Source organism: Taudactylus pleione, unplaced genomic scaffold (genome assembly GCF_031769625.1).
Source record: "Taudactylus pleione unplaced genomic scaffold, aTauple2 ptg000946l, whole genome shotgun sequence".
In the NCBI taxonomy this organism is placed as follows: Eukaryota; Metazoa; Chordata; class Amphibia; order Anura; family Myobatrachidae; genus Taudactylus; species Taudactylus pleione.
Window position 1 is genome coordinate 1705372 of NW_028285347.1, and position 26438 is coordinate 1731809.

The window sequence follows — 26438 nt, forward strand, 5'->3', positions numbered from 1 at the left end:
AATGCCGAAATGTGACTGAACCTGAATAGTATCTATCAAAGCTTCACCTCTTCTTGGAACAGATTAGAGCTTCCAAAATCTGATCAGCTAAGGAACTAGCGTCAGACAAATCCCCTGATTGAAAACAAGTAATCATCTGATTCATCCAGGGACTGATAGCCTTTATCGCCCAGGCGCTGGTCAAAGTTGGACGCAGCGACATTCCTGACAAAGTTAATAAAGATTTTAGTAGTCTAACTTTTCCAATCCATAGGATATTTAGGAGTTACAGACTGTGTTGTGGGAATAACAGTATTCCTAACCAACCTAGCAATAGGAGCATCCACCATGGGTGGAATTTTCCAAAGCTTGGTGTAAATTTGCTAGTCTTTACTGTTCCCAGGCTCACTATACTTTAGAAGTGTTACTTGAATATTTGGAACTTATATCCTTCCCATCCATTTCCCTGGACAGTAGTGCATTCCTTGATTCTCCATTTACTATAGAGGAAATAGAGGTGGCCATTTCTTCATTTCCGGGGGTTAAGGCCCTAGGGGTGGACGGGATTCCTATTGAGCTTTAGAAGAAGCATGCCCTTTTCTTTTTCCCTAGACTCCTTGAACTTTTTAATGAATGTCAGAGGCCATTATTACTATGATCCCAAAACCTGTCAAAGATCCTTTTGATCCTGGCTCTTATAAATATTAGCGAAGATGCTTGCACTTAGGCTTAATAGGGTGATTGGTCGGGATGTACATCCCGACCAGACGGGTTTTATACCAGGGAAATCTACCTCACAGAATCTTAGGATTGTATTCGATTTTGCAGCTGGCGGACTCGGTAGATGACGGGGCAGTGATGGTGTTGGACTTTATCCCACTTACAGGGGTATTCAATATGGGAGCGAAAAGTCCATGCTGGACTTTTCGCTCCACATCGGAGATTTTCCTGGGATAAAGTATCGGGGCGCACGCCGGATTTATCCCCGTATTCAATTTGAAAGCTACGAAAACGGGACCCGGCGAAGTAGGATCGGCGAATAAAAATGAAATTTACCTGGAATAAATTGTAGGACCCCCCTAAAACTGTAAAAACATGGGGGATCACTATGGGTACCCCCGTTTTAGCCTGCAAATGAACGTCGGGGTTTTAAATAGCGGCTGCAGCTGTTTTTTTTCCGACATTGAAGAAGTGATGCAGAAGAGCACTTCGTTTTTTTTTTTTCGTTTTTTTAAGTGGTCCCATCAAATTTGGGGTACATGAAAAAGGGTACTAGCATATTTTTAAGTCCCTAAAGTCTTTATTTAAAAATAATGCAAATATGCACCTGCCACTAATTGCCTATTCTAGAATACACCTGCCGCATACTTGCAGAATAGCCCTGAACCTATTTCCCTATTTTTAAACAATTTTTTCCCATTTTTTTTTTTCACCCCAAATTTTCAAAAAAAATTTGGGGGTGTCTCTATTTTTTTTTTTTACTTTTTTTCACAGTTTATTTAAAAATGACATTCCCAGGGATGCAGGCTATATTTTTTAAGCCTGCACCCCTAAACCCCAATTCTGCACTTTTTTTTTCGCCACCTATTCAGTGGTGAAAAGTTATCCCCGTTTTTTTTTTTCAAAGACTTTTCTAACATCAAAGTCTTTGAAATTGAATACGGGGTAAAACCAAAACCAGCGAAAATGACGTCATCGGTGCGAAATTATCGCAAAAACTGACTTTTCGCTCCAAATTGAATTGCCCTGTTAATGTCCAGCCACAAGTTGACTTCTTGAAATCTAAGCTGCACATTTGGAATAAACTTCCCTTGACCGTTACAGGTTGGGTTGGTTAAAATTATAGTTCTCCCAAAATTTTTGTATTTTTTTCAGCAGGCCCGTTTATATTTCTCCTCGTATTTTTCGACTGATAGCTGTCTGAGCAAATAAACAATCTTGATTTAAACTAAAGAATCTATGTAGGCCATGAGTGTTGGGTGGCCTGGCACTGCCGAATTTCCGCCTTTATTATTTGGCCTCTCAGTTAGTTTATCTGCAGGTGTGGGTTTTGGGTGAGGAGAGCCAGGAATGACCTACTTTCTTGGTGCATACTGTTTCTAGAAGATGTTTCCCTTTGCAGCTCTTACTTGACAACAGTTGTCATATACTGGATATGATTCTATTTTTATGGGTTTATAGGACAATGGCTTTATACTACAAATGTTTTTATTTATTTTTTTTAAAGGTTTATTGGGGGTGGGGGGGGTGGGGATTTTGTTTCTTGTATTTTTTTTTTCATAAATAGACTCAACTAAAAAAGAAAAGCTAGCAGCATGTTGCTGCTTCTGCAATTTCTTTTTGAAGCTGAACTCTTGGGGAGGTGTGAGTCATGCCGGTTCTACAGCTGCATACCTCCCAACATGACCCTCTCCAGGAGGGACACAATGCGCTGGTCCTGGACTTCCCTGGTAATTTATGATTGGTGGCGGCTCCAGAGGTGGGGCTGCAGGACAGTCCAAAATTCAAATAGGGGAGTCACACCAACTGCCAGTGAGTCCCAGCCAGTGATGTTTGGCAGCGTATGAAATGACAGTTGGTGTGGCTCCCCTCTTTGAATTTTGAACTGCGCTGCAGCCCCACCTCTTACCAGGGAAGTCCAGGACCAGAGCACTGCGTCCCTCCTGGAGAGGGTCATGTTGGGATGTATGCAGCTGTGAGTACGTTAAACAACCCCGGCCAATCAGCTCAAAAGCACTGTGGCGGGAGGCAGTATACAGCCATGGCCAAAAAGTTTTGAGAATGACACAAGTATTGCTTTTCACAAAGTTTGCTGCTCCAGTTTTTTTAGACCTTTTTGTCAGATGTTACTGTGGTATACTGAAGTAAAATTACAAGTATTTCATAAGTGTCAAAGACTTTTATTAACAATTACATTAAGTTTATGCAGAGTCAATATTTGCAGTGTTGACCCTTCTTCTTCAAGACCTCTGCAATTCGCCCTGGCGTGCTGTGAATCAACTTCTGGTCACATACTGACTGATGGCCGCCCATTCTTGCCTAATCCATGCTTGGAGTTTGTCAGATTTTGTAGGTTTTTGTTTGCCCATCCGCCTCTTGAGGATTGACCACAAGTTCTCAATGGGATTAAGGTCTGGGGAGTTTCCTGGCCATGAACCCAAAATTTTTATATTTTGTTCACCGAACCACTTAGTTATTTTATTTATTTATTAACAGTTTTTCCTATAGCGCAGCAAATTCTGTCGCGCTTTACAATTTGAATTAACATTATACTGGGTTGTAAAAGACATACCTACATAAAAGACATACATAAGGGTAAGAGGGCCCTGCTCGCAAGCTTACAATCTACACAAGGTTAGGGGCTACATATTGCAAATTGGTCCAGCCCGATTGCAGATGTTCTTGGTGGGCTGTATAATCCAATCACACTGGAAATTTGGCCTAGGGTTAGGATGATGTTAAATTGAAGGAAGAGAAGATGTGATGGGTGTTTACTATAAGAAGAGCGTTAGATAGGGAGCTATAAAAGGTTAGGTGGGTGGTCCTGGAATCTGACAATCTTAACTGAAGAGGTGAGTTTTCAGAGAACGCTTTAATGTTTGGAAACTAGTGGAAAGTCTTATTGTGTGTGGGAGAGCATTCCACAGGGTGGGTGCAGCCCAAAAAAAGTCCTGTAACCGTGCATGGGAATAAGTAATGAGCGGGGAAGAGAGACGCAGATCTTGTGCAGAGCGGAGATGTCAGGTTGGAAGATATTTTGAGATAAGTGAAGAGATGTATGTTGGTGTGGTTTGGTTAATAGCTTTGTGTGTGAGTGTAAGTATTTTAAATTGAATACGGTAGAAGACCAGCAGCCAATGGAGGGACTGACAGAGTGGATCAGCAGACACTGAACAATTGGTGAGAAAGATCAACCTCGCAGCTGCATTCAAAATGGATTGTAGTGGGGAGAGCCTGTTTTTGGGAAGACCAGTAAGGAGACTATTGCAATAGTCAATGCGGGAAATAATGAGTGCGTGTATTAGAGTTTTTGCAGTGTCTTGCGTAAAATATGGTCGAATTTTGGCTATGTTTTTTAGATGCAACAGGATTTAGACAGATTGAACTATCTTTTGTTCCCCACATTCAGGAGTCAAGGATGACACCTAGGCAGCAACAGGGGCGGATTGGGATGGAAAACCAGCCCGGGAAATTTATGGAAGCAGCCCTAATGGGGGTGGGGTCTGTTGAGGGGACGGGATCCCTCCTCACTAGGCCTGATTCTGAGTTGGACGCCAAAATATGTTTTTATGACGCTTTCACTTTGCTTTTTACATAGACCCCAGTGTGAATCGTGTGTGTGTGTGTGTGTGTGTGAAAATTTAGTGTGGATACAGCTAATACACTCTTCCCAAAATACACATTAAAGCAAAAAACATCCACAAAAAAATTAACATTTTAAAAACATTCATATACACACACAATCTAAATGTAATGGCCAGCGTTGCCTAGCTTTCTTTTTATTTTTTTTAACTATTGCTTTCCCCAGTGCTGCCGGAATTTATTTTTTCCTACTCTCTCTCCTGCCCCATTTTTCCTCCCCTCTTCCCCCTTCTTATTTTATCTCTCACTTTCCGCTCTGTCTTTTCCCCATATCTCTTTTCTCCCTCCACAATTTCCCTTTTTGCTCTAATATTCTCCCTCATCCCATTACTTTGTCTCTCTCTTCCCTCCCATCTTCCACTTTCCCCCTCTCGCTCTCCTCCCCTCTGTCAGTGTCTGTTTCCGTTCTGACATTCTTTCCTGCTAATTTTTTGTGATGGAGAACATTGATGGTGATTGTGTTAAGTAGTGTGAGTGTTAAGCCCAGGATCCACTTGCCGATATAAATGGACGATTGAATGATAACGACTTTGTTATCATTCAGTTGTTCATTAATCGTGTAGTGGATATGCCGGAAACGACCAGCGAAGCGCGCTCCCGCTGGTCGTTGTTGGCATCGCTCATCGCCCGAACATGACGGTCAAACTAACGATAGTGTGTAGGCACAATAGCCACTGCACAATATAATGAACGACTGAACAATAACCTTACAGCCCCCGAAAGTCCTTCATTGTCGGCAAGTGGATAACCACCTTTAGGGTGAGTGTGTGACGGTAACATTGTGGTTGTTTGTGTGGTACTGTACTTGGCTTGAGTGATAGTGTGACTGGCAAGACTGTAATTGATGAGTGTAGGGACATTGAGGGTCAGTGTGAGTGATACATAGGTGAATATGACTGAGTGACAGGACAATGACGGTCAGAGTAAGTGACAGTGAGTATGAGTAACAGGAATATTGAGAGTAAGGTGACGAGCAGGCTAAGGACGCACATTGTGAGTTACAGGGAGGGTGAGGGCACGGACACTGAGGGTGAGTTACAGGGAGAGTGAGGGCACGGACACTGAGTGGGAGTATGTATGTATAGAGAAAGAGAGCATCTAGAAGGAGGGAGGGCATGTGGACAGGTACCATTAAAGTGTAGAGTACTGGCATGATATATACTGTATGTGCGTGTGTGTGTAACTAAAGCAGACTAAAAGCAAGGTGTACAAATTCATAGTAAGAGGAATTTATTTAAAATCATTAAACTTTAATTATATTTATATGACATAGATAGTAGAAAGCTGCGGCACTCATAGGTCTTGGTAACTAACAAAAAAAATGCAGGTGACACTACACCACTTTGACAAAGAGGGATTACTGGTGTAGTGTCACCTGCATTTTTTTGTGAGTTACCAAGACCTGTGAGTGCCGCAGGTTTCTACTGTCCATATACACTTATCCTGAGGGCACCCAGGCATTTACTGACAGTGGAGGAGTGCCAGCTACCTGCTTGCATGTTTTATATATATATATATATATATATATATACATACACACACATACATACACAGTGTATATATATATACACACACACAGTATAAATATATATACATAAATATATAAATATATATACACACACTGAGTATATATATGTATATATATATATATATATATATATATATACACATACACATACATATACATACACACCCAGTATATAAATATATATACACACACAGTGTATATATATATATATATATATATATATATATATATATATACACACACACACACACACAGTATATAAACATATATATACACACACAGAATATATATAAATATATTTACACACAGAGTGTATATATATATATATATATATATATATATATCTATATACACACACACACATGGTATATATAAAATCACGGGTTTTTTAGGGCCTGTCCAGCTGTGATGGCACTACAAGTCCCAGCACATCCAGCTGACAAAGTGTGTGCTGGGGCTTGTAGTCTCCTCACAGCAGGACAGGCAGGCAGTGATCTATTTGCATATAGGACACCTGGGCTTCTTACCTGGAGCACCAGGTCATGCTGTGTCTGTGACAGTAGTGCGGCGGCTGCATGGTTCAGACGATCAGACCGTGCTGGAGTACCGCTGTGAATAGAAGCTGAGGACGAGGAACAACCCCGCCCCCGTCAATCCCGCTCCTGAGTCCGAACTGGCGTCTCCCGCTGCCCGCACTTCTGAGGGGTGGTCTTGTGCCCAAATGGACCACCCTTTCTAACACAGCCAAACTGTGACTTCCCTGGCTGGAGCAACAGCCCCATACATTATGCTGCACTGCCGCGTCGGTGCAGCGCTGCTCCTGGCTAACGGCACTATGAAGTGCTTGCTAGCCGGAGCAGGTGACAGCTCCCTGTTTGCGTTCCCTAGGAACGCAAATCTAGGAAGCACAGCAGCTGGCCCAACACATAGAAATTGGCCTGGTCCGGCAGCCGATGTTAGCCGGCCCGGAAGGCAGTGTCAGACGGCCCGGCAGAGGGGTGTATGGGGCCGGCCCAGCGGGAACTATCCCGCTGTCCCGGTGGCCCAATCCGCCCCTGGGCAGCAAGCTTGTGGGGTGGGGTTGATTGTCGAGTTGTCAACAATAATAGAGATATCAGTTTGGTAACTGCTATTGGCCGGTGGAAATATAATAAATTCTGTTTTGGATATATTAATTTATGGTGGTGTAAAGCACGTATCCTCAACAATACACTAGCCACTATACAACAATCTACATATTTAGTATTATTATACATTAGCGCTCGTATCGGATATATCAATTTGGATATATTAAGTTTGAGGTGGCGAGATGACATCCAAGATGAAATGGCAGAGAGACATTCAGTGACACGGACCAGCACAGATGGTGACAAATCTGGGGAGAATAGGTAAATTTGAGTATCGTCCGTGTACAGATGATACTGAAAACCAAAAGAGCTGATTAGTTTGAAAAGAGAGGTGGTATATATTGAGAAAAGCAGATGACCTAATACTGAGCCTTGTGGTACTCCAACTGATTGTTGTAGCGAAGTGGAGGTAGAATCAGAAAAGCGAACAGTGAAAGAGCAATTAGAGAAGTAGGATGAGAACCAAGAGAAAGCCGTGTCTTGAAGACCTAGGAATTGTAGTGTTTGTATGAGAAGAGAGTGGTCAACTATGTCAAAGGCAGCAGAGAGATCTAGAAGAATTAGAAGTGAATAATGGCCTTTAGCCTTGGCGGTGACGAGATCATTTACTACCTTAGTCAGTGCCGTCTCAGTAGAGTGTTGGGAACGAAAGCCTGACTGAAGTGGATCCAATAAGTCGTGGGTGTTAAGAAAGTGTGTGAGGCGAGTGTAGGCAAGTCTCTCCAGTAGCTTGGAGGGGCAAGGTAGCTGGGAGATAGGGTCAGAATTTCGTTTTTTAAAAATGGGAATGATCTCTGCATGCTTGAACAGTGATGGAAAGATACCAGCAGAGAAAGAGAGATTACAGATTTTAGTTAAGTGTGGAATGAGCAGAGGAGACAGAGGTTTACTGATTTGTGAGGGTATAGGATCAAGAGGACAGGTAGTAGAGTAGGAGGATGAGAAGAGTGTAGCCACTTCATCTTCATTAGTGGGGTCAAATGATGAGAACATGCCACAGGGTTCAGGTTGGGAATTGAACAAGACCCTGGCTGAGGAAGTGATTACCATTTCATTTAGGATATTATCAATCTTGTTCTTGAAATAGGAAGCAAGATCTTGTGCACTGATAGTAGCAGGTGGGTTGGGTGACAGAGGGGTAAGAAGTGATTTAAATGTATTAAAAAGTCGCTTGGGGTTAGAGGCTTGGGCAGAGATAACAGATTGGAAAAATGTCTATTTGGCATTATCTAGTGCATTACAATAAGAGCATTAGGATAATAGTTATCTCTTTTGCCTTATGGCAAGGTGTGCCATCATGCTGGAAAAGTTCATTGTTCGTCACCAAACTGTTCTTGGATGGTTGGGAGAAGTTGCTCTTTATTCATGGCTGTGTTCTTAAACAAAATTGTGAGTGAGCCCACTCCCTTGGCCGAGAAGCAACCCCACACATGAATGGTCTCAGGATGCTTTACTGCTGGCATGACACAGAACTGATGGTAGCGCTCACCTTTCCTTCTCGGGACAAGCGTTTTTCCAGATGCCCCAAACAATGTGAATGGGGATTCATCAGAGAAAATAACTTTACCCCAGTCCTCAACAGTCCAATCCCTGTACTTTTTGCAGAAAATTAGTTTGTCCCTGATGTTTTTCCTGGATAGAAGTGGCTTCTTTGCTGCCCTTCTTGACAACAGCCAATCCTCCAAAAGGCTTTGCCTCATTGTTCATGAAGATGCACTCACACCTGCCTGCTGCCATTCCTGAGCAAGCTCTGCACTGGTGGCGCCCCGATCCCGAAGCTGAATCAACTTAAGAAGACGGTCCTGGCGCTTGCTGGGCATTTCTTGGGTTTCTTCACAACTATTGAACCGCTCTCCTTGATATTCTTGATGATCCGATAAATGGTTGATTTAGGTGCAATCTCACTAGCAGCAATATCCTTACCTGTTAAGCCCTTTTTGTGCAAAGCAATGATGACTGTACTTGTTCCCTTACAGGTAACCATGGTTAACAGAGGAAGAACAATAATTTCAAGCTCCACCCTCCTTTTAAAGCTTCCAGTCTGTTATTCTAACTCAATCAGCATGACAGAGTGATCTCCAGTCTTGTCCTCGTCAACACTCTCACCTGTGTTAATGAGAGAATCACAGACATGATGTCAGCTGGTCCTTTTGTGACAGTGCTGAAATGCAGTGGAAATGTTGTTTTTGGATTTAAGTTCATTGTCATGTCAAATAGGGACTTTGCAATTAATTGCAATTCATCTGATCACTCTTCATGACATTCTGGAGTATATGCAAATTGCGATCATAAAAACTGAAGCAGCAGACTTTGTGAAAACCAATACTAGCGTCATTCTCAAAACTTTTGATCATGGCTATACATAGGCGATCCAGGTATTATACATTATGTAAATTCACCTTCTTCTTGACTGCGGCCCCATCAGATGTATGTCTAGCATTGAGGGAGAGACCCAGGGACCTTGTAGCTTGGTGTCTCTCTGAAGGGTAGTCTTTAGAGTGGGAACAGGATTCATACAAATCTCTAAACTTACTCCCACTTTGTTAGTGCTTGTTACCTGTTTGCCAGAAACTAAGCACCCAAATCAAACATTACAATAAATAAATAAGCCCTAGCTAAAAAGCTAGGACCTATCTAGCCAGTGCCTTACTCCAAAGGCACTAAAAACAAAACTGAGCTTAGGGTGAATGGGGAAGGGTTATATAGGGGGTGGGAGCCAGTTTCAATTAAGCTAGTGTCCGACTCCACACTTCACTAGACATAACGGAGAGTAATGGCAACCCCCAGATGGATGATAAAGGAAAAAAAAAATACTAAATAATATAAAATACTGTTAAAAAAGGGGCTGGAGATAGCCCCATGTGCACCTGCTCTTCTCAGACACATTTCTAAAATTGGGGCTGATGGGGCATAGAGGGGGAGGAGCCATTCACACTTTTAGATCCTTTCAGAAAGCTTCTGGGCGGAGCGAAACGCGTCAGTTACCTGGTTCATTTACAATTAACTTACCAAGGTCGACTCTCTGAAAGAACACTTGATACCTTGGAGCAGAGTCATAACTAGACTTTTTGATGCCTGTGCCAGAAAGAGCATTGACGCCCCCCTGATTTTTCAAAGGGACATAATGCACCTAGAAAAGGGCCTTGGCTTCATGGGGAAGGGCCAGGGAAGAGGTAGGAGAGGCCAGGAGATGCTGGGGATGAAGAGGAAGCTACAAGCAAGAATGATAACAAACAGAAATTTGATAGGCCCAAACAGCGCCCCCTGCCCTGTGGTGCCGTGCGATGGAACCAGCTGCACTACCCTAGCTACGGCCCTGCCCTGGAGACAGGGATTACAACCGAAAAATTGGCTTTTTTACCCCAAGTGATCATCTCCTTGGCGTGCAGAGGTACATTAAAAGGCTAACATCTAGCCCGGATTCCTATGGTGCCGCTGAACCAGGATCCACCTCACAGGCACGCTGCGGTATACAGTAAGTCGGGGAAATCTCCTGCTTCATTATTGGGAGAGACTGAGTATCCATTCAGTTGGAATAACTCCTCTTTGGGATAATTATAAGAAGCACAGCCAGCGGAGTGTTTTTATTATAACAAGATCCCTGCTAAATATTTGGAGATAAGAGATCGCTGCACATCAGGTATTACTTAAGCACACAAACACTTTATGAACGGGTATATTCACAGAGACTTTGATATTATTGCCAATTCAATATTTCACCAGCTAAATATAATAAAGGACTAAATACAGCAAGGATTGCTAAAAATGCTTGTGGAATTTTTCCATTCCAGGATCTAGTATATCAAGTGGATTTTTACCTATATATTTTTTAATATCTGTGTCGACGTATATTAATAGCTTTGACCACATGGGTGTTGTCAATTATTCTGTTCTATATTGTTAATTTCATGGTTAATTCTATATATAGGTCATAGTGTTTTATTTGTTTGTCTGATATAAAGTATCTTTAATATATTCATGGTGTTCTGAGGTTATTTTCTGCCATTACAAGGATTGATAAGCGCAACCAAATTTCTGTTTTTTAGATTCTTAAAGTGCCAGGCTCTATTCAACCACCGTCTATACCCCACTGTCAGAAGTTTCAGTGTCCCCTAATGGATGAAGGATAAAAGAGATTGAGACAGACTAGGACAGAGACGGGAAGGTGGGAAAGAGAGAGAAAAAAAAAAACCTGCAGCATCTGCTAACGTTATCTAGCTACAGGTCCAAAATACTAGTTTACGAAATATGTTGCTTATCCATCTCACGGTCTTCCTTGCTGGTCAGCCATGTCCTGACACCAACTAGAGTTGTTACTTTTTGTTGCACAGGAACACAGTCTGCTCTATAGATACAATGCATCAATTGCAGAGAAGCCTGGTATATCCCAAGAAAGGGAGGGAGGGAATCACTTATCCTGCTTGGTGTAAAAGCCTGAAAGCTACAGAGCAGAATTCGAAAAAGAGATGGGTTTTGGAAGAAGTTGCAGGCATGTACGAGTTAATAATCCAAAGTCATCTGCAGGGGAAAAACTTGTTTTGCTGAATTTGAGCAATGTAAAGTATCGGACATCAGCTATTAAACACATCACATACTGCTTGGCTGCCATTATTAAAGTTCATTACAACACAGTGTTCCAGTGGCTGATACTAGAGCCCATTATTCTTCTTTCCCCCTTTCACACTTGCTTGTGCACTATTGGAGAAGACTAAATAAGAATATCATTTACACTGGATTGTATAATTTTCCATGTATCGGTTGAACTGAATACTAATCACTTTAACCCTTTAATGTTATTACTTGTAGACTTTAAGTTTGAGCATTTAATTAATGGTCAACCTCCTAAGAACACTAAGCAACTGGCAAACTAGAGTGTCATGCGTGTAATGACCTGCAGTGGTCAATCTCATCTTCTTACTCCGTGTTCTATACTAACCATTCATTCCTCTTCCCCAATAAAACATCTGAAAAAAAGTTTTGTTACTAAATAAAACAGATACAATGTCCATACCTCATCTCCACAGCGGTCTTCTCAACAGCCTCTGAAAAAAAAATGACGACATTCAGATTGGTCAGTATGCGGCCATGCTTATACAATGGGATGTGATAGGTGTGGGATGTAAGTGCAGATATACAGGGTGGTCCATAAGTGTGGAAACACCCTCTTATGATAAGGAAATGAGTAAGGAAATATTAATTCAGTGTCTACACATATGATATGGGAGTAGGGGAAAACTTTTTAGGGTAGGTCACCAGTATGGCGGCCATCCTGAAGTCAGCCATCTTGGATGCACATCTATGTCACATGTAATCATGTGACATATCAAACATATGCAGAATCTCATAAGAAAAAACAATGCTGTTCTTCGTTGTAATGTATCTGTTACGGTCTCCTAGGACTCACCGTGTAAGACCTCTAGAATCACCCAGACGAGGTCTTCACCAATAATAGCCACCCGCTGTTCCCTTAGAACTGGACATGTTCACCGGTACTTAGGTGGCCGCCTGGACTTAACTCAAGATAGCAGAGGCTTATACGGTTATCCTAGGGCCACAAGATATTATGTGACTGTAGGATCTCAGGAGAGGTTGAGATATGCAAGGAGGAGTAGACAGGATGCAGCATTAAGAGCTGATGGATATTCTGGCAGAGTAGCGGCCTTGAGGGCTGAGATGCGGCTCTGTGAGCCGATAGATACTCCAACGGCAATGTGGCCTTGAGGGTCAGGAAGTGGCTTCTAGAACCGAGATGTGGCTTGAACAGCTGATAAGAGGACAGACTGGGATGCGGCTTAGAGAGCTGAGATGCGACTGCCGAGAGCCGAGGTTTCGGCAGAGATGCGGCCTTGAGGGCCGAGGTGTGGCTACAAAAGGAGAGGTGCAGCTTTGAAAGCCGGGGTGCGGCTGAAGAGCTGAGTTGTTAAGTGCAGAGATGCTGCCTTGAGGGCCGAGGTGCGGCTTCAAAGCAGAGGTGCGGCTTGCTAGCCGGGGTGCGGGTGGTGAACAGAGATGTAAACCGCAGAGATGCGGCATTGAGGGACAAGGTGCGGCCTTGAGAGAAGTGGTGACAGACCCAGAGAATTCCGCAGCTCGCAGAAAAAAAAAGAAAACTCTAGATAGCAGAATGAGAGCAATAGCTGAGAATCATCGAAGCACAGGCAGAAACAGGCACAGACAGGCAGGTACACGACTGTCAGGAACCAGAAGCACACGTCAGAAACGCTATAGCCGGCGATGTACCAGCAAGCTTAAGAAAGGTAACGAACCAAAGGACTACCAGGGCAGGTGATTAATGAAATCCACAGGTGAGGAGGAAGATCATCCAGTATCACCTGCCACAGTCCGGCGTCCCACTAAGGGTACCGACCCAGTACGGCGTGTAAGCTGTACAGGAGCTGAATTCCGGCCGTGTGACTTGCGACCCAGAGAAGGAGAGAACACTGGAGAACAAGTATGTAACAAGGCACGCTGGTGACTTGTGACAGTATCTTTATTAATTCTCGAGCGTTAACTGAGTTTTCTTTTGTAGGTAGTGAAATTAATGACAATGACACTAACACAAACAGAAAGTGTTGAGATTGTCTTGATATCTGCACATGATTTCAACAGTCACCCATATAGGCCGCCTATTACTAACAGTGCAGTTGCCAAACTCCTTACCAAATTTAAAGAAACTGGATAAGTTGCAGATAAACCGAAAAGTGGACGAACAAAGACTGTTACAGGTGAAGCAACAACTGCTGTGCTGGTATCATATTCAAATAGCCCATAATGTAGCACTCACCGTCTGTCTCGTGAATGTGGGGTTAGTCGTACGGCCATTTGAGAATTTTGTCTACACATGAATAACACCCTTACAAGGTTCAGATGTTGCAACACCTGATTAAGGATGACCCAGACTGTCGGGTGGAGTTTGCAGACTGGGTAACACAGCAACTTCAACTAAACCCTCATTTTCAACACCATAATATTGTTTAGTGATGAGGCAAAAAGGGGAAAAACATACAGAATCAGAGGTTGCTCAATGAAGAGATTTTTCCCTCATTGTTATCAGAGGGGTCATATCCTAATTTCTTCCAGCAAGATGGTGCGCCACCTCATTATGGACTCAGGGAATATCTTCATGTGCAGTTTCCCAAAGATGGATTGGCCGTAGAGTTCCAGTTCAGTGGCCACCAAGATCCCCATATTAAACTCCACTGAATTTCTTTCTGTGGGGTTACCAGAAGGAACAGGTTTACGCTGTGAAGATACAAATTACTTTATCATCTGCAACAACGAATTGTTGATGCTTGTGCTCAGATTCAGCCAGACATGTTGGTCAAGTTTTATCAAGAATGGAAAAAGAGCCTTAACACTGCAACATAGTGGACAGCACTTCGAACATATCCTATAAACTTTATAAAAGTAAAAATGTAAAATTCGAGAAAGAAGACCAAAAAGAAAAAGTTTCCCCCCACTCCCACACAAGATTAATAATCCTTACTCATTTTCTTCTTATAAGGGTGTTTCTACACTTATGGACCACCTTGTAGATTACCTGTATGGACGGGGGTCTGTAAATGAGCACATGCGCAAGATCGCGTTCCCGTGTATGTGTACATATTAACGAGCAGGCTGGCATTATAGCCAGGGGCACCGAGAGGGGAGGGGGGGGGGGGGGGGAAGCGGGTACTAATTACCTAGGCCCATGCTTGCTGGAGGGGCCTGGGTCTGACACCCCCCCTTCCCCAGGTCCTCTCTCTACGGCCCTGTTTATAGTGCAGTCACTGAGGTGGCAGATTTTAATAGGGGGGACGGATGCAGCCCCTAAGCAAAATCCACCACTACACATGGCTATACCTCACATGTGATATGCTGAACAATGTAATTACATCTACAGTTATCCTGTGTAAAATTATCCCCACGAAGATAGGTCTCTGGGGACCAAAACAATGTACGTTGTTTGGGATTGCCTGGTGTCCTCCCTCCAGCGTGGAAAAACCCTGAACATTTTATTGACGGCCGACAGACCAGTCTCCTCATAGAGGTAATGGGGGTTTGTGCCATGAATGATGACACTAAACTTTATTTGCACTTATTTATTTGCTAATTTTTCATGATGAACTTTCGGTGATTGGCTACTACTATAACAATGTGGTCTTGTCAAGGAATTACATGCAAACAGTTTGTCAAGCAGTGAAACTAAAATTGGCAGTTTTAGAAAGTGTCTCTGTCCCACCTATGGCTATTCCCTGTGCATGACCCAGCATGCTCCACCACGGGCACAGGAACCCAGCAGGAGCAATCGTTGTTGTGGACACTTGACTTCCTAGCGATTCAGGTTGTCCTTTGCACAGGGGCAGCAATGCATGTCCATTTTGTAGCCCTGACGACTGAAGCTCTTTTACCAAGGGAACATCTGCTTTCCCATTTTCAATCTTCTTGGCAGAACTTTCCTTCGCATAACAAGCAAACTTTTTTACCACTAGGTCATCATTAGCGCAAATCTTTAAAAAAGATACACAAATTCATTGTTAATGTTATTGGCTTTATTAAGTTGAACAGTAAAACTTTATTGAAAATGACAAATAAAATCCTACTACCAGAGTGTCTTTAGTAGTAAGATAAAGGTACACGCTAATGCAGTTGTTTTCCATGGAACATAACTGTGCTTCCACCTTGGTTGACTCTGGAAAGAAAGGAACATTTGTGAACAAGCTGAATTCCTCATTCCATCGTAACCATGTTTTGGTCACAGTTTCTTTCGATCACTTCTCTATCCATTTACCTAGTCACACATCTGCAATGCTGCTACTGCCCACTTCAGGAGGATCCCAACTGGGGGAACAGAACACCTGGTCAGCTGATGACCTTCGAAGATGGGTTTACAAGGTCATCAGTTAGCAAGAAGGAAATATTAAAAGGACATTGTGATCTGGCTGCCAATAGGCACACACCCAGGCAGAATTTTGGATTCTGGCTTTGTGGTATGATCACTAAAGTTTTGGTGATGGGATAACTTCTGATTAATAGCCTCTATGAAGAGAAGGCATATATAGATTCATGTGCTGCATCTTAGGAGTTGATCTCCAACAAGAGGAAAAGCAAAAAGAGGTTTGCATGATATATCTAACAAATTTGTAGTATTGCATCACTGACTCCGATATCACGGATGGGCGGCACAAGATTTAATATTTCCTTATTACTTATTTTTCTTATTTAACTGTAACCTATCTTGCTATGTCCTGTTATCCCCCACACACATACACACGTTCAAGGTTTCAATTCACCATTCCAATTGTATGTAATGAAAATCCTGCAATAAATAAGACATATTTATAAGATGTGTAAATTTGTAATGAAGCAAATTCGGTAACATGACACTTGGCCATGTATCAGTGCCACATTCCCGCGATGGGAAATACTGATCTTCGAATATTGATGATCGGTAAACCGTCGGGGAATCAAGTAAATTGTACATGTTAAAAATCCCCTACTCATCGATTCCGACCCAAAAATGGTCGGAATTGGTAGAGATTGTCCAACATGTTGGATTTCCCGACAAAACAGGGAATTGGGGTAATTGAAATGTATGGGCCTCATAATGTTATATTTACATTTTCATGGAGTTTGCATTAAATACGCCCCTTTATGGCAGCAACATCAATTTCCACTCTGGGCAAAAAGTCAGTGATCACACAATACAGACGGCTTATCAGGTCAGTAACAAATTTCAGTTTACCATTCAACAGATGCTGAAAATAATGGATGGCAGCAGTGTCCCAGTTCTTGGCCAATCTAAAAAAAAAAAATATATGTATCAACGCTGTAAATGAAAAATGACTGGTCTATACTGATCTTTCCTATTTATTCTTAATGATCGGTGTCCACCTTCCTAACTTGCTGGCAACTCTTTCCCGCAGCCTAAGGCTGGGTACACATTAGGCAACATAATGGACGATATGTCATTTTGAAAGCACGTTTGAACGACATATCTTTCACATCGCATAGTGTGTACATTTAAATTGCGCGTTCATATGCGTCATTCATCGCATCTTCACATCTGATGTGCTACACACTCAATGTGATCCAATTACACAATATATCGTGCCATCATTTGGAAGATTGCATAGTGTGTACACTCTATATCGTTTGTTCTGGGATGAAGAAAAATTGGAACGACCATTGCGTCTTTTGTATATCGTTCTGATGTGTACCTGGCCTTGGGCATCACATCTAATTAGGAGGAGGAGCACAGATTTCCACACGTATTCTAGAGAACATAGAACAGAAGTTGGCTGCATCGGTAATGCAGAGAGAAATTAATGAATGAATGATCTGAACAGATTTGAAAGAGGCTCCTCTCCCCTCTATACCCCACCTGTCACAGATAAATTTAACCAAGTTCAAGTAGTGTTGGGGAGGAGAGAGGAACAGAAAAGGAATAGGAAAACCCTCCTAACCTAAACATGGCGGTAGCAAGCCTGGCCAGGTCCGTGGAGCAGAGGGGGCTTGTTGTCTAATGTAAGAAGGCATGACCCCCTTACCAAAAACAAAGCTAAATAGTACCTGCGCCGTCGGCACCCATGAACCTAAAAGGACGAACATGTCTCAACAACTGGTAACAGTCAAACAGCAAAGAACCGTAACTCAAGCAGAGACAGCAGAGCAGGGAAGTTGCCCAGTGTCCCCAATGGGATCACAGAAATTAATTTTACTGGCAAGTACAAAAATCCTGTTGTCTCCACTGGGTAACACTGGAGTTACGCAGGGGACGTCCTCACAGGAGGGAGCACGCAGTGACTGCATGAAGCACACTGCGCCCAAAACTGCGCAAACATTTCAAAACTATAGCATTTCACAAATGTACATACGGAAGACCAGGTGGCAGCCCAATAGAGCTGAACCGCAGAGGCTCCAGGACGCGCAGTCCACGAGGCGCCTACCTACCGAGAGGAATGAGCCAAAACCCTGGCGGGCACAGAATGGCCATCAGCAACATAAGCTTGACAAACAACTAAACCAAGCCACCATTTGTTTCAAAGTCAGCCCACCCCGCTTGGGGGTAACCATAAGTGATAAACAAGTCATCCGTCTTGCGTAATTTAGGCCACATTTAGAAAATGAGAGGAAGAATTTCCACTGGGAAGAGATGAAACCACAATAGGTTGATTAATTGGAAACAGCCTTTGTAAAAAAGGAAGGATTGATACACAACTCTGTCTGGCCGCCATGGAAGACCAGATAGGGAGGACGACAAGACAAGACTTAACTCGGACAACCTCTTGGTGGAGGCAATTGCCAGAAGAAAGAGAGTCTTCTAAGTGATGTACTTCAACTTAACAGAATCCAGCAGCTCAAACAAAGCAGATTGTAAAAATTCCAAGACAAGACTCAAGTCCCACGGAGTCGTGAGAGGAAAAAACAGTGGTTGGAGATGATGAACCCCCTGCATAAACATCTGAAATGCTGGAATCAAGACCAGACAATGCTGGAAGGAGATGGATAGCACTGATACCTGCATCCTTAGAGATCCCAGACATAGACAAGCCTCCAAACCCACCTGAAGAAAAAGAAGATGGGAAACACAAAATGAAGAAGGAGGTAATTCATTCTTCTCATACCAAGTCACATAAGCCCGCCAAATGCAATGAGCTGAGCCAAGACCAGCTTCTCAGGAATACCCTTTGTTCTCAAAATTGAGGTTTTAACAGCCACCCACCCCATCCAATGTAGCCGAGACAAGGCTGGATGGAGAAACAGACCTTGCCGGAGCAGATTTCGATGAAGTGGAAGGGGGACATGGGGTCTATAAGAAGACCCTGAAGGTCTGAGTACCACATCCGGCGAGGCCAATCTGAAATTAACATGATTATAGTTGCCTGCGCCCACTTCATGAGTTTCAGAACTCGAGGAAGAATCGGAAACAGTGGTAACAGATAAATCAGGAAAAACGACCATGGCATTGACAGAGCATATGCCGCCAGAGCTGCAAGATCCTTAGTTCTCGTTGTGGTTGAGACAAGACGCCATAAGATGGACTTCTGGAAGCCCCCATCTCACTTAAGGGACCACTCACCGGGGTGAAAATCCTGACAGCTGAGGTAATCCGCCTCACAATTTTTTACCTCATGAATGAAAACCGCATATATGACTGGAACATGCTTTTCCATCCACCTAAATATTCTTGCTGTCTCGCACCGTGGTGCTGTACAACTGGATCTTTATGGGATGCCCCCGGAGATGATGTTGAGCTGCTAACAATGCCTTTAGGATTGCTTTGAGTTCCAGGACATTTATGGGTAGCATCGCTTCCTGACTAGATCAGAGACCCAGGAACGGATACCAGAGGACTATGGCATCCCAGCCTCTGAGACTGACATCTGTGGTGACCAACGTCCAATCACATATAGTGAACGGGAGACCTGCCCTAAGATGTTTGGAATCCAATTGCAAAAGGAGGGATAGGTGGGCCTGAGTTGAAAAACAAATGACTCAAGACAGGTGAAAGTAAGACCTGTCCCACTTGGAGAGCTGGTTCAAGTGAAGATCCTGGAGTGGAACCTGCTGAACAGAACTGCTTCGAACGAGGAGACAATTTTTTCCCAGGTGACACATGCACAGATGAACAGAGATCTTCAGTTTCTTGAGAACCAGTCCTATCAACGACTGGAGAGCCAAGATTTTGTCCTGTGGAAGAAAGATCCTCAGTAAGGATTTGTAAAACAACATTCTGAGGAAAAAGACAGAATCATATTAAACTTTTTGAAAATCACAATCCAGCAATGAAAGATGAGCATCTGATGGGTAAGTTGTACATGAGAGAGAAGTGTCTCTCAGGAGGAAGCCTTTATCAGGAGATCAGAACGGTAGGGGACATTCGTACCTCCCAAAGAAGGCGAACCACAATTACCGCCATTAACATAGTCAGACAGTGGGCAGAGGAGAATACCCGGAATTTGAAGTGGGCATCCCAGATCGCAAACCGAAGGTAGGACGGATGCTGTTTCCATATGGGAATGTGCAAAAGATAACATCCCGAATGTCCATGGAAAACAGAAATTCTACTGCCTTCATACTGGTGATCACTGATTCAAGAGATTCCATTCAGAATGGGTTGTACTGAGCCATCCAGCTTTGGCGATACAAACAGGTTGGAGTAAAACCACTTGAATCTCTGGAATGATGACTCCTGCTAACATGAGCCCGTATACTGCCCTTTTTTAAGGCCAGTCTCTTTTGGAAATAGACTAGAAGACCTGAAAAAAAACTAAAAAAAAAAAAAAAAAAAAAAAGCTGCTGCTATGCAGTCATTAAAATAACATGTCCTCTCTGGTGCCCAGACTTCTGCAGCTCAATCTATATCTCCTGGTCCCAGTGTCACTCAGTGGCTCTGAACACAAATATTAGCAGGTTCCTGTGATGATAAAATGCACAGCAGAAAGGAACAACTACACTCACTCTCAAGCACACTGCTCCAAATAAGGATACTTATGTCTTACCTGTTAAGTCCTTTTCCTCGAACTCCATAGGGGACACAGGGACTACGCTGGCGTATAGGGTTGCAGAGGCGCCACGACGAGCTGCCCAAGAGGTACCAACTGACCTCGTGGAATGAGCAGTCACCACGGCCGGGAGGTTCGCCATCACAAACGCGTGGCGGATGGTTAAGCGGAGCCACCTAGCTAAGGTCTGCTTCGTAGCAGGCCAACCACACTTGTGGTAGCCAGAGTATGAAAAGGTAATTCGACTTCCTGATATCTATGGTACGATCTGCATAGATGCGGATGGCCCTTTCATCATCCAAAGAGGCATCATCCGCCGAATCCTCCGGAGACTGAAAGGCCGGGACCACTATCTCCTGATTGAGGTGGAATCTGGAAACCACTTTTGGAAGGTAACCTAGTGTAGTCCGAAGAATGGCCTGGTCCAAGTGAGAGCAGAAAAGGAGAGTGACACGACAGTGCGCTTAAGTCTGACACTCTCTGAGGCGAAGAAATAGCCAGGAGAAAAATAGTCTTCAACGTGAGCCAACTATGGCCCACCAAATCCAAAGGCTCGAAGAGAGGTGCCTAAAGAGCCCGAAGCACCAGGGGACAAGTCCCACGGAGCCACCAGAGGAACAAACGGAGGTTGCACATGGAAAACACCAAGAAAGAAGGTACGAACATCCGGCATCAAGGCAATCTGACTCTGAAAGAGAACCAAAAGGGCTGAGACCTGTAATTTTAAGGAAGACAGACGAAGACCCAAATCCAGGCCGGACTGTAGAAACAAGAGAACTCGGGAAAGCCGGAAGGATCTGGGGTATAAACTGCTGGAAGAACACCAGGAGAAGTATGCGCGCCAAATCAGATGATAAACTTTGGCGGAAGAAGGTTTCCGCGCATTCAACATGGAGCGAGTGACTGACTGCGAAAAACCTTTAGCTCTCAAGACGGATGTCTAAAGAACCACCTCTTCAAAGCGAGGAGAGTCAGATCCGGATGGAAGCATGGCCCCGGGAGAGAAGATCCGCTCGTGGAGGAAGACGTAGTGGGGCGTCAATGTAGAGGGGCTCAGAAGATCTGCGTTCCAAAACTCCACAGAAGTGAGATTGGAGGGAATATGTACATGAGATTGAAAGTCCACCGAACCCCCAAGGCGTCCGCCAAAAGAGCCCCCGGGTCTCTGGTGTGAGATCCGTACTTCGGTAGATTGCGGTTGTACAGAGATGCCATCAGATCGACTTCCGGCAGGCCCCAACGATGAGCTAGAAGCTGAAAGACGTTCCGATGAAGGGCCCACTCACCAGAGTGGACGTCTTGATTACTTAGAAAGTCTGCTTCCCAATTCTGGATCCCCAGATTGAAAACTGCCGACAGAGCTGAAACATGATGCTCCGCCCAACAGAGAATGCGACTGACCTCTTTCTTGGCGCTGTGACCGCCGCCCTGATGGTTTATGTAAGCGACGGCTGTCGTGTTGCCAGATTGTACTTGGACTGGGCGATGCTGAAGGAATTGATGAGGGCTCTGAAGACAGCTTGAAGTTCCAGGACATTGATCGGGAGACAGCTTTCCTGAGCCGTCCATTGGCCCTGGAAAGCATGCTGGCAGGTTACAGCTCCCCACCAGCTAAGACACCGTGGAAGTTAAGATGCTGGTATCAAGAGCCGCTTTATCCAGATAGAAAGCAGCCTGGTGGTGCTGCTGTTCTGCTGCATATCTGCAAGATAGACTCTGGCAGAAATGTATGGCGGGTTGTCCGAGTTGGGAAGAACGCCAACTGAAGAGGGAAGAGAGGAGCACTGTTGGGTAACTCCATCCCCTGGGGGCTGGACAAGCCAGTTGTCACTTGAGGCAACCAATAGACAGCGAGGGGGGGTTAAAGAACCACAGACGCGAGCCCCACCCTTGTTCCCGATAATTTCCTAAACCAGGCTATGGGGAGTTAACTGTGACTTGCATGCTATGGACGCTGTGATCCCAGATTCTACCCTGTGACCAATGTTGCCACCTGGAGGCGCCTACGTAGCAGGCAGACTCCCATAGACCGAAGTCTGCCCCCCAGAACAATAAAAGATCAAATAAAATATTCAGCACAGCAGACTGAAAGAGAGGGCACTTAAACTGGGTCAGGTGGGGTATGGAAAGGAGGTGCCTGTTTCAAATGTGTTCAACTTTAAAATGACAGGCTCCACACACCACTGACAATACCCTAGCTCCAGTGTCCCCCAGTGGGTGACAGAGAAAACTCCTTTTTTTTTTTTTTTTTTTTTTTAATAACGCTGAAATTGACATTATTTTCCACTTTTTTGCTAATCTAAACTTTTTTCTTCAAGCTCTAGCAGTTTACCACTGCATCATTTCTGGATATTCAAAATTTGGGGCATTCTAAAAGTGTATAGCAGAACCATTTAAAAAGAGGCTCTAACGAGTTATATCTTTACCATGAGCCGCACTGCATTTACAGGGCCACGATCACCTGCTCAGGACAATAAATTCACTCACCGAAAGCCCGATTTGTTGTCATTCACGCTGAAGTGCAGCGTTATCGGCTGAATCTGGTGTAACTTAAACTTCCTTGCTCGGAACGGAACCCTTTCACACTCCTTCAGAGGAAATCGTATGCTACAATCACAGTACAAAGACAAGATCAGCATGGTGGTGGGTAGAGGGCCACAATATTACAAATTAAGTTATTTAGTACAGTCTACAAAGGAAGACTTGGAAGGTGGAGATAGCAATTCAACAGGTGGCTTGCACTATGTGGTAAATCAGTTTCAGGCCTTACTTCAAGCAGCCTTCGCAGGCTCTCCCTTTAACCCCTTTGCTGCTGAGGTTCACCCTTGCACGGAGGCTTGTCACACTCCAACATTAATAGCACTATTTTTTTTATGCATTACCCAAACACATATTTCCCCTTTTTTTCAAGAATATTTTGAATTTTCAGAAAATACAATTAGTCTTTGATTTCAATCTAACATGTCCCTAAAAAGGTTATCCAAATGGCCAAAAAAAAAAAAGTTTTGATATTTTAAAGGGGACCAATAACAAATGTATTATAAGCACCACAAAAAAATACTTGGTGCCCCAGATAGGACGAAAGAGAAAATGAGAGACATGGTAAGAACTTACCCTTGTTATCTCTCTTTCTTCAAAGTCCATAGGGTCCACAGGGTTGACCATGGGATATAGGTTGGGAACCAAATCCAGACACCACGCAGTTAAAGCTTTCAGCTCCCAGGATGCACTGGGTCCACTCTCCCTATAACCCCGCCCCCAAGCCAGAGGCACCTCAGTTTGTAAGTAGCCAAAGGCCAGAGAAGGAAAGAAAGAGAATACTGAAACACTCAAGAACCATACTCACAGAGAAGGAGACGGGAAACCGGTGACCAGTAACACAGCCGATATGAAGCCAGGTGCGTCAGGGCGTGTACCCTGTGGACACTATGGACTTTGAAGAAAGAGTTAACAAGGGTAAGTTCTTACCATCTCTCTCATTTTCTTCTTCAGAGTCCATAGGGGGGCCACAGGGTTGACCTTGGGGATGTCTAAAAGCAGTCCTTGTAAGGGTGGGGACGCTCCTGTGGTGAGAGGAGAATCCATTGCCCAAAGGAAGCAGCCTGAGAGGCAAAGGAATCCAATGCACAGAACCTTAGAAAGGTGTGTACAGAAGATCACGTGGCCACCTTGCAAGGCAGAACAGCCGAGGTGCCACAGAGAGCCGCCCACGTGGGGCCCACATCCCAAGTAGAATAAGCATCAACAGAAACAGAAAGGCCTTCCTAAGTGTAGGCCCCTGAGATAGTCATACGAAGCCATCTACCCAATGTCTGTTTATCGGCCGGCCATCCTTACCTGTGAAATCCATAGACCACAAATAAGGAGTCTGATTTCCTGAAGGAACTTGAACGGACCAGTCAGTCAGTCAGTCAGTCAGAGGCCAGCCCAGCCGATAGGACTGGACACTGAAATGTCGGTACAATAAGTTCCTGAATAATATGGAACTCAAAAACCACTTTAGGAAGAATCACAGGGCAAGTTCGACTCACAACCCTGTCTTGGTGAAATATCCGGAAGAGGGAGCCCCATGAGAACGCTCCCAATTCCGACACTCTCCTGGCAGATGCAACGCCATAAGAGAAAGAATCTAAGCCATAAACCACGTAAGGGCTATCAAAACTAGTGGTTCACATGAAGGCCCCAGGAGGGCACAAAGAACCACTGCCAAACCCAAGGAGCCCCTAGGGGGGATAAAGGGAGGTAGAATCCAGAAAACACCCTTAAGAGGAGGATCTGGAGACCAGAGAGTGGAGCAATTCATCCTGACAGTGCAGAGACCCACACTTACAGGGAAGCCAGGCGGAGGGCTAGACCCAAGCCCGGTGAAAGGAATGCCAGAACTTCTGGAAATCCTACACACCTGAGGATCATAGCTACAGGTACGATACCATAAGAATTATGTATGCTGCATTCTGAGGTAGATCCCAGCAAAAGCTGGCCAACCCGCTCTAAACATCTCGATGATGACAGAGCCAGAGAAGCCTTAGGACCACAGTAGGGACGCAAAGACAAACAATCCATGTCCAGGGAAAGGCAAGGACCCTGAGACAACAGGTCCAGATATTGAGGCAGTAGGAACCAAGAGTCGATGGAGAGACTCCAAAAATCTAAGTACCAGTGACATCTGGGTCAATCTGGAGCTACCAGTAGGACAGTACCTCCGTTTTGATTTAACTTCCGAAGAACTCGAGGAAGAAGGGAGAAGGGAGGAAACAGGTACACAAATTTGAAGGAGCACTTCAATGATAATGCGTCACCGAAAGTTGCTTCAGTACCTCTAGTTCTGGACCCTAACACCAGCAGTGCGTGATAAGAGTCAGGAGGCCATGAGGACCACCTCTGGGAGGCCCATTCTGCCCACTAGGAGTTGAAACCTCTCTTGGAGAAAAGTAGTCCCCGGAATGCAAGTCGTGACGGCAGAGGAAGTCCGCTTCCTAATGGAGAACTCCTGGAATTAACGCTGCAGAGATGGCTGGGATGAGACCCTTGGTCTATGTCATAATGTGTGAAATTCCTGTCAGTGTTGCCCAACTTCTAGTGTCTCCTAGAAGTAAGCCACTGTTGTGACATTGTCGGACTGAACCTTTACAGGTTTACCGAGAAGTGTGTGTTAGGCCAGAGCGAGGGCCCAAGACATCTTGAAGTTCCAATAAGTCAAGTGGCAGGGTGGAATCGACAGACGTCCAACTGCCCCGAAAGGAGTGCGGACCTGTCACTGCGCCCCAGAGACTGGCGTCCGTTTTAAGGATTAAATAGTACGGGATCCAAAAAGGGACGACCCTTGGTGAGATGAGATAGCCATAGCCGCCCAGATAGAAACAGACGCACCTCCGGAGAAAGCATCATCGTCTGAATAGTGATCCGATGGAGAAACCAGTTCCATCTGGAGAGGATCAGTTTTTGCAAAGGCCTGGAATGGAACAGAGCATATTCCACCCTTCCATAGGTAGACAACCTGGATACTAGAACCTGCGTTACTAAGTGTAACAACACTTGTTGACTGAGGAGACATCCTCAGAAGGATTCTCTGATTCTGAGAATCCAGCAGGGCTCCCAGATGAATCATACCCTGTGAGGGATTCAGGGAGGACTTTTTCCCAGTTTATTAACTTATTCGTACTTGTGAATGAAAGCAATGGTTAACTGGAAATGGCTTTAAAGCACCCTGGTGATCCTTCAAGAGAAGGAGGCCGTCCAGATACAGGAGCAGTCGGATACCCTGAACAGGTGGGCTGTCATAAAAGTCATAAATCTGGTAAACCCCGGTGGGGCTGTGGACAGTCCAAAGGGCAGAGTCCGAAAATTGGAAGTGTTGCTGTGGTACAGCAAACCTGAACCAACGCTGATGAGAGGACTCCATAGGTACCTGTAGGTACGCGTCCTGAATATCCAGCGATACCATAAAGTCCCCAG

General features: G+C 44.3%; 1 protein-coding gene across 1 annotated transcript in view; it reads right to left on the reverse strand.

Annotated features, from left to right (window-relative positions):
• The window catches only part of TDRD12 (tudor domain containing 12), a 206771-nt gene that overhangs the window by 135951 nt on the left and 44382 nt on the right, over window positions 1–26438 (reverse strand). Inside the window, exons 5-9 of the mRNA XM_088459847.1 lie at window positions 22971–23090; window positions 16721–16776; window positions 15582–15667; window positions 15218–15485; window positions 12008–12038 (exon numbers count right to left, since the gene is read on the reverse strand). Of these exons, the coding sequence (XP_088315973.1) occupies window positions 12008–12038; window positions 15218–15485; window positions 15582–15667; window positions 16721–16776; window positions 22971–23090 (561 nt within the window). The remainder of the gene's footprint in view (window positions 1–12007; window positions 12039–15217; window positions 15486–15581; window positions 15668–16720; window positions 16777–22970; window positions 23091–26438) is intronic.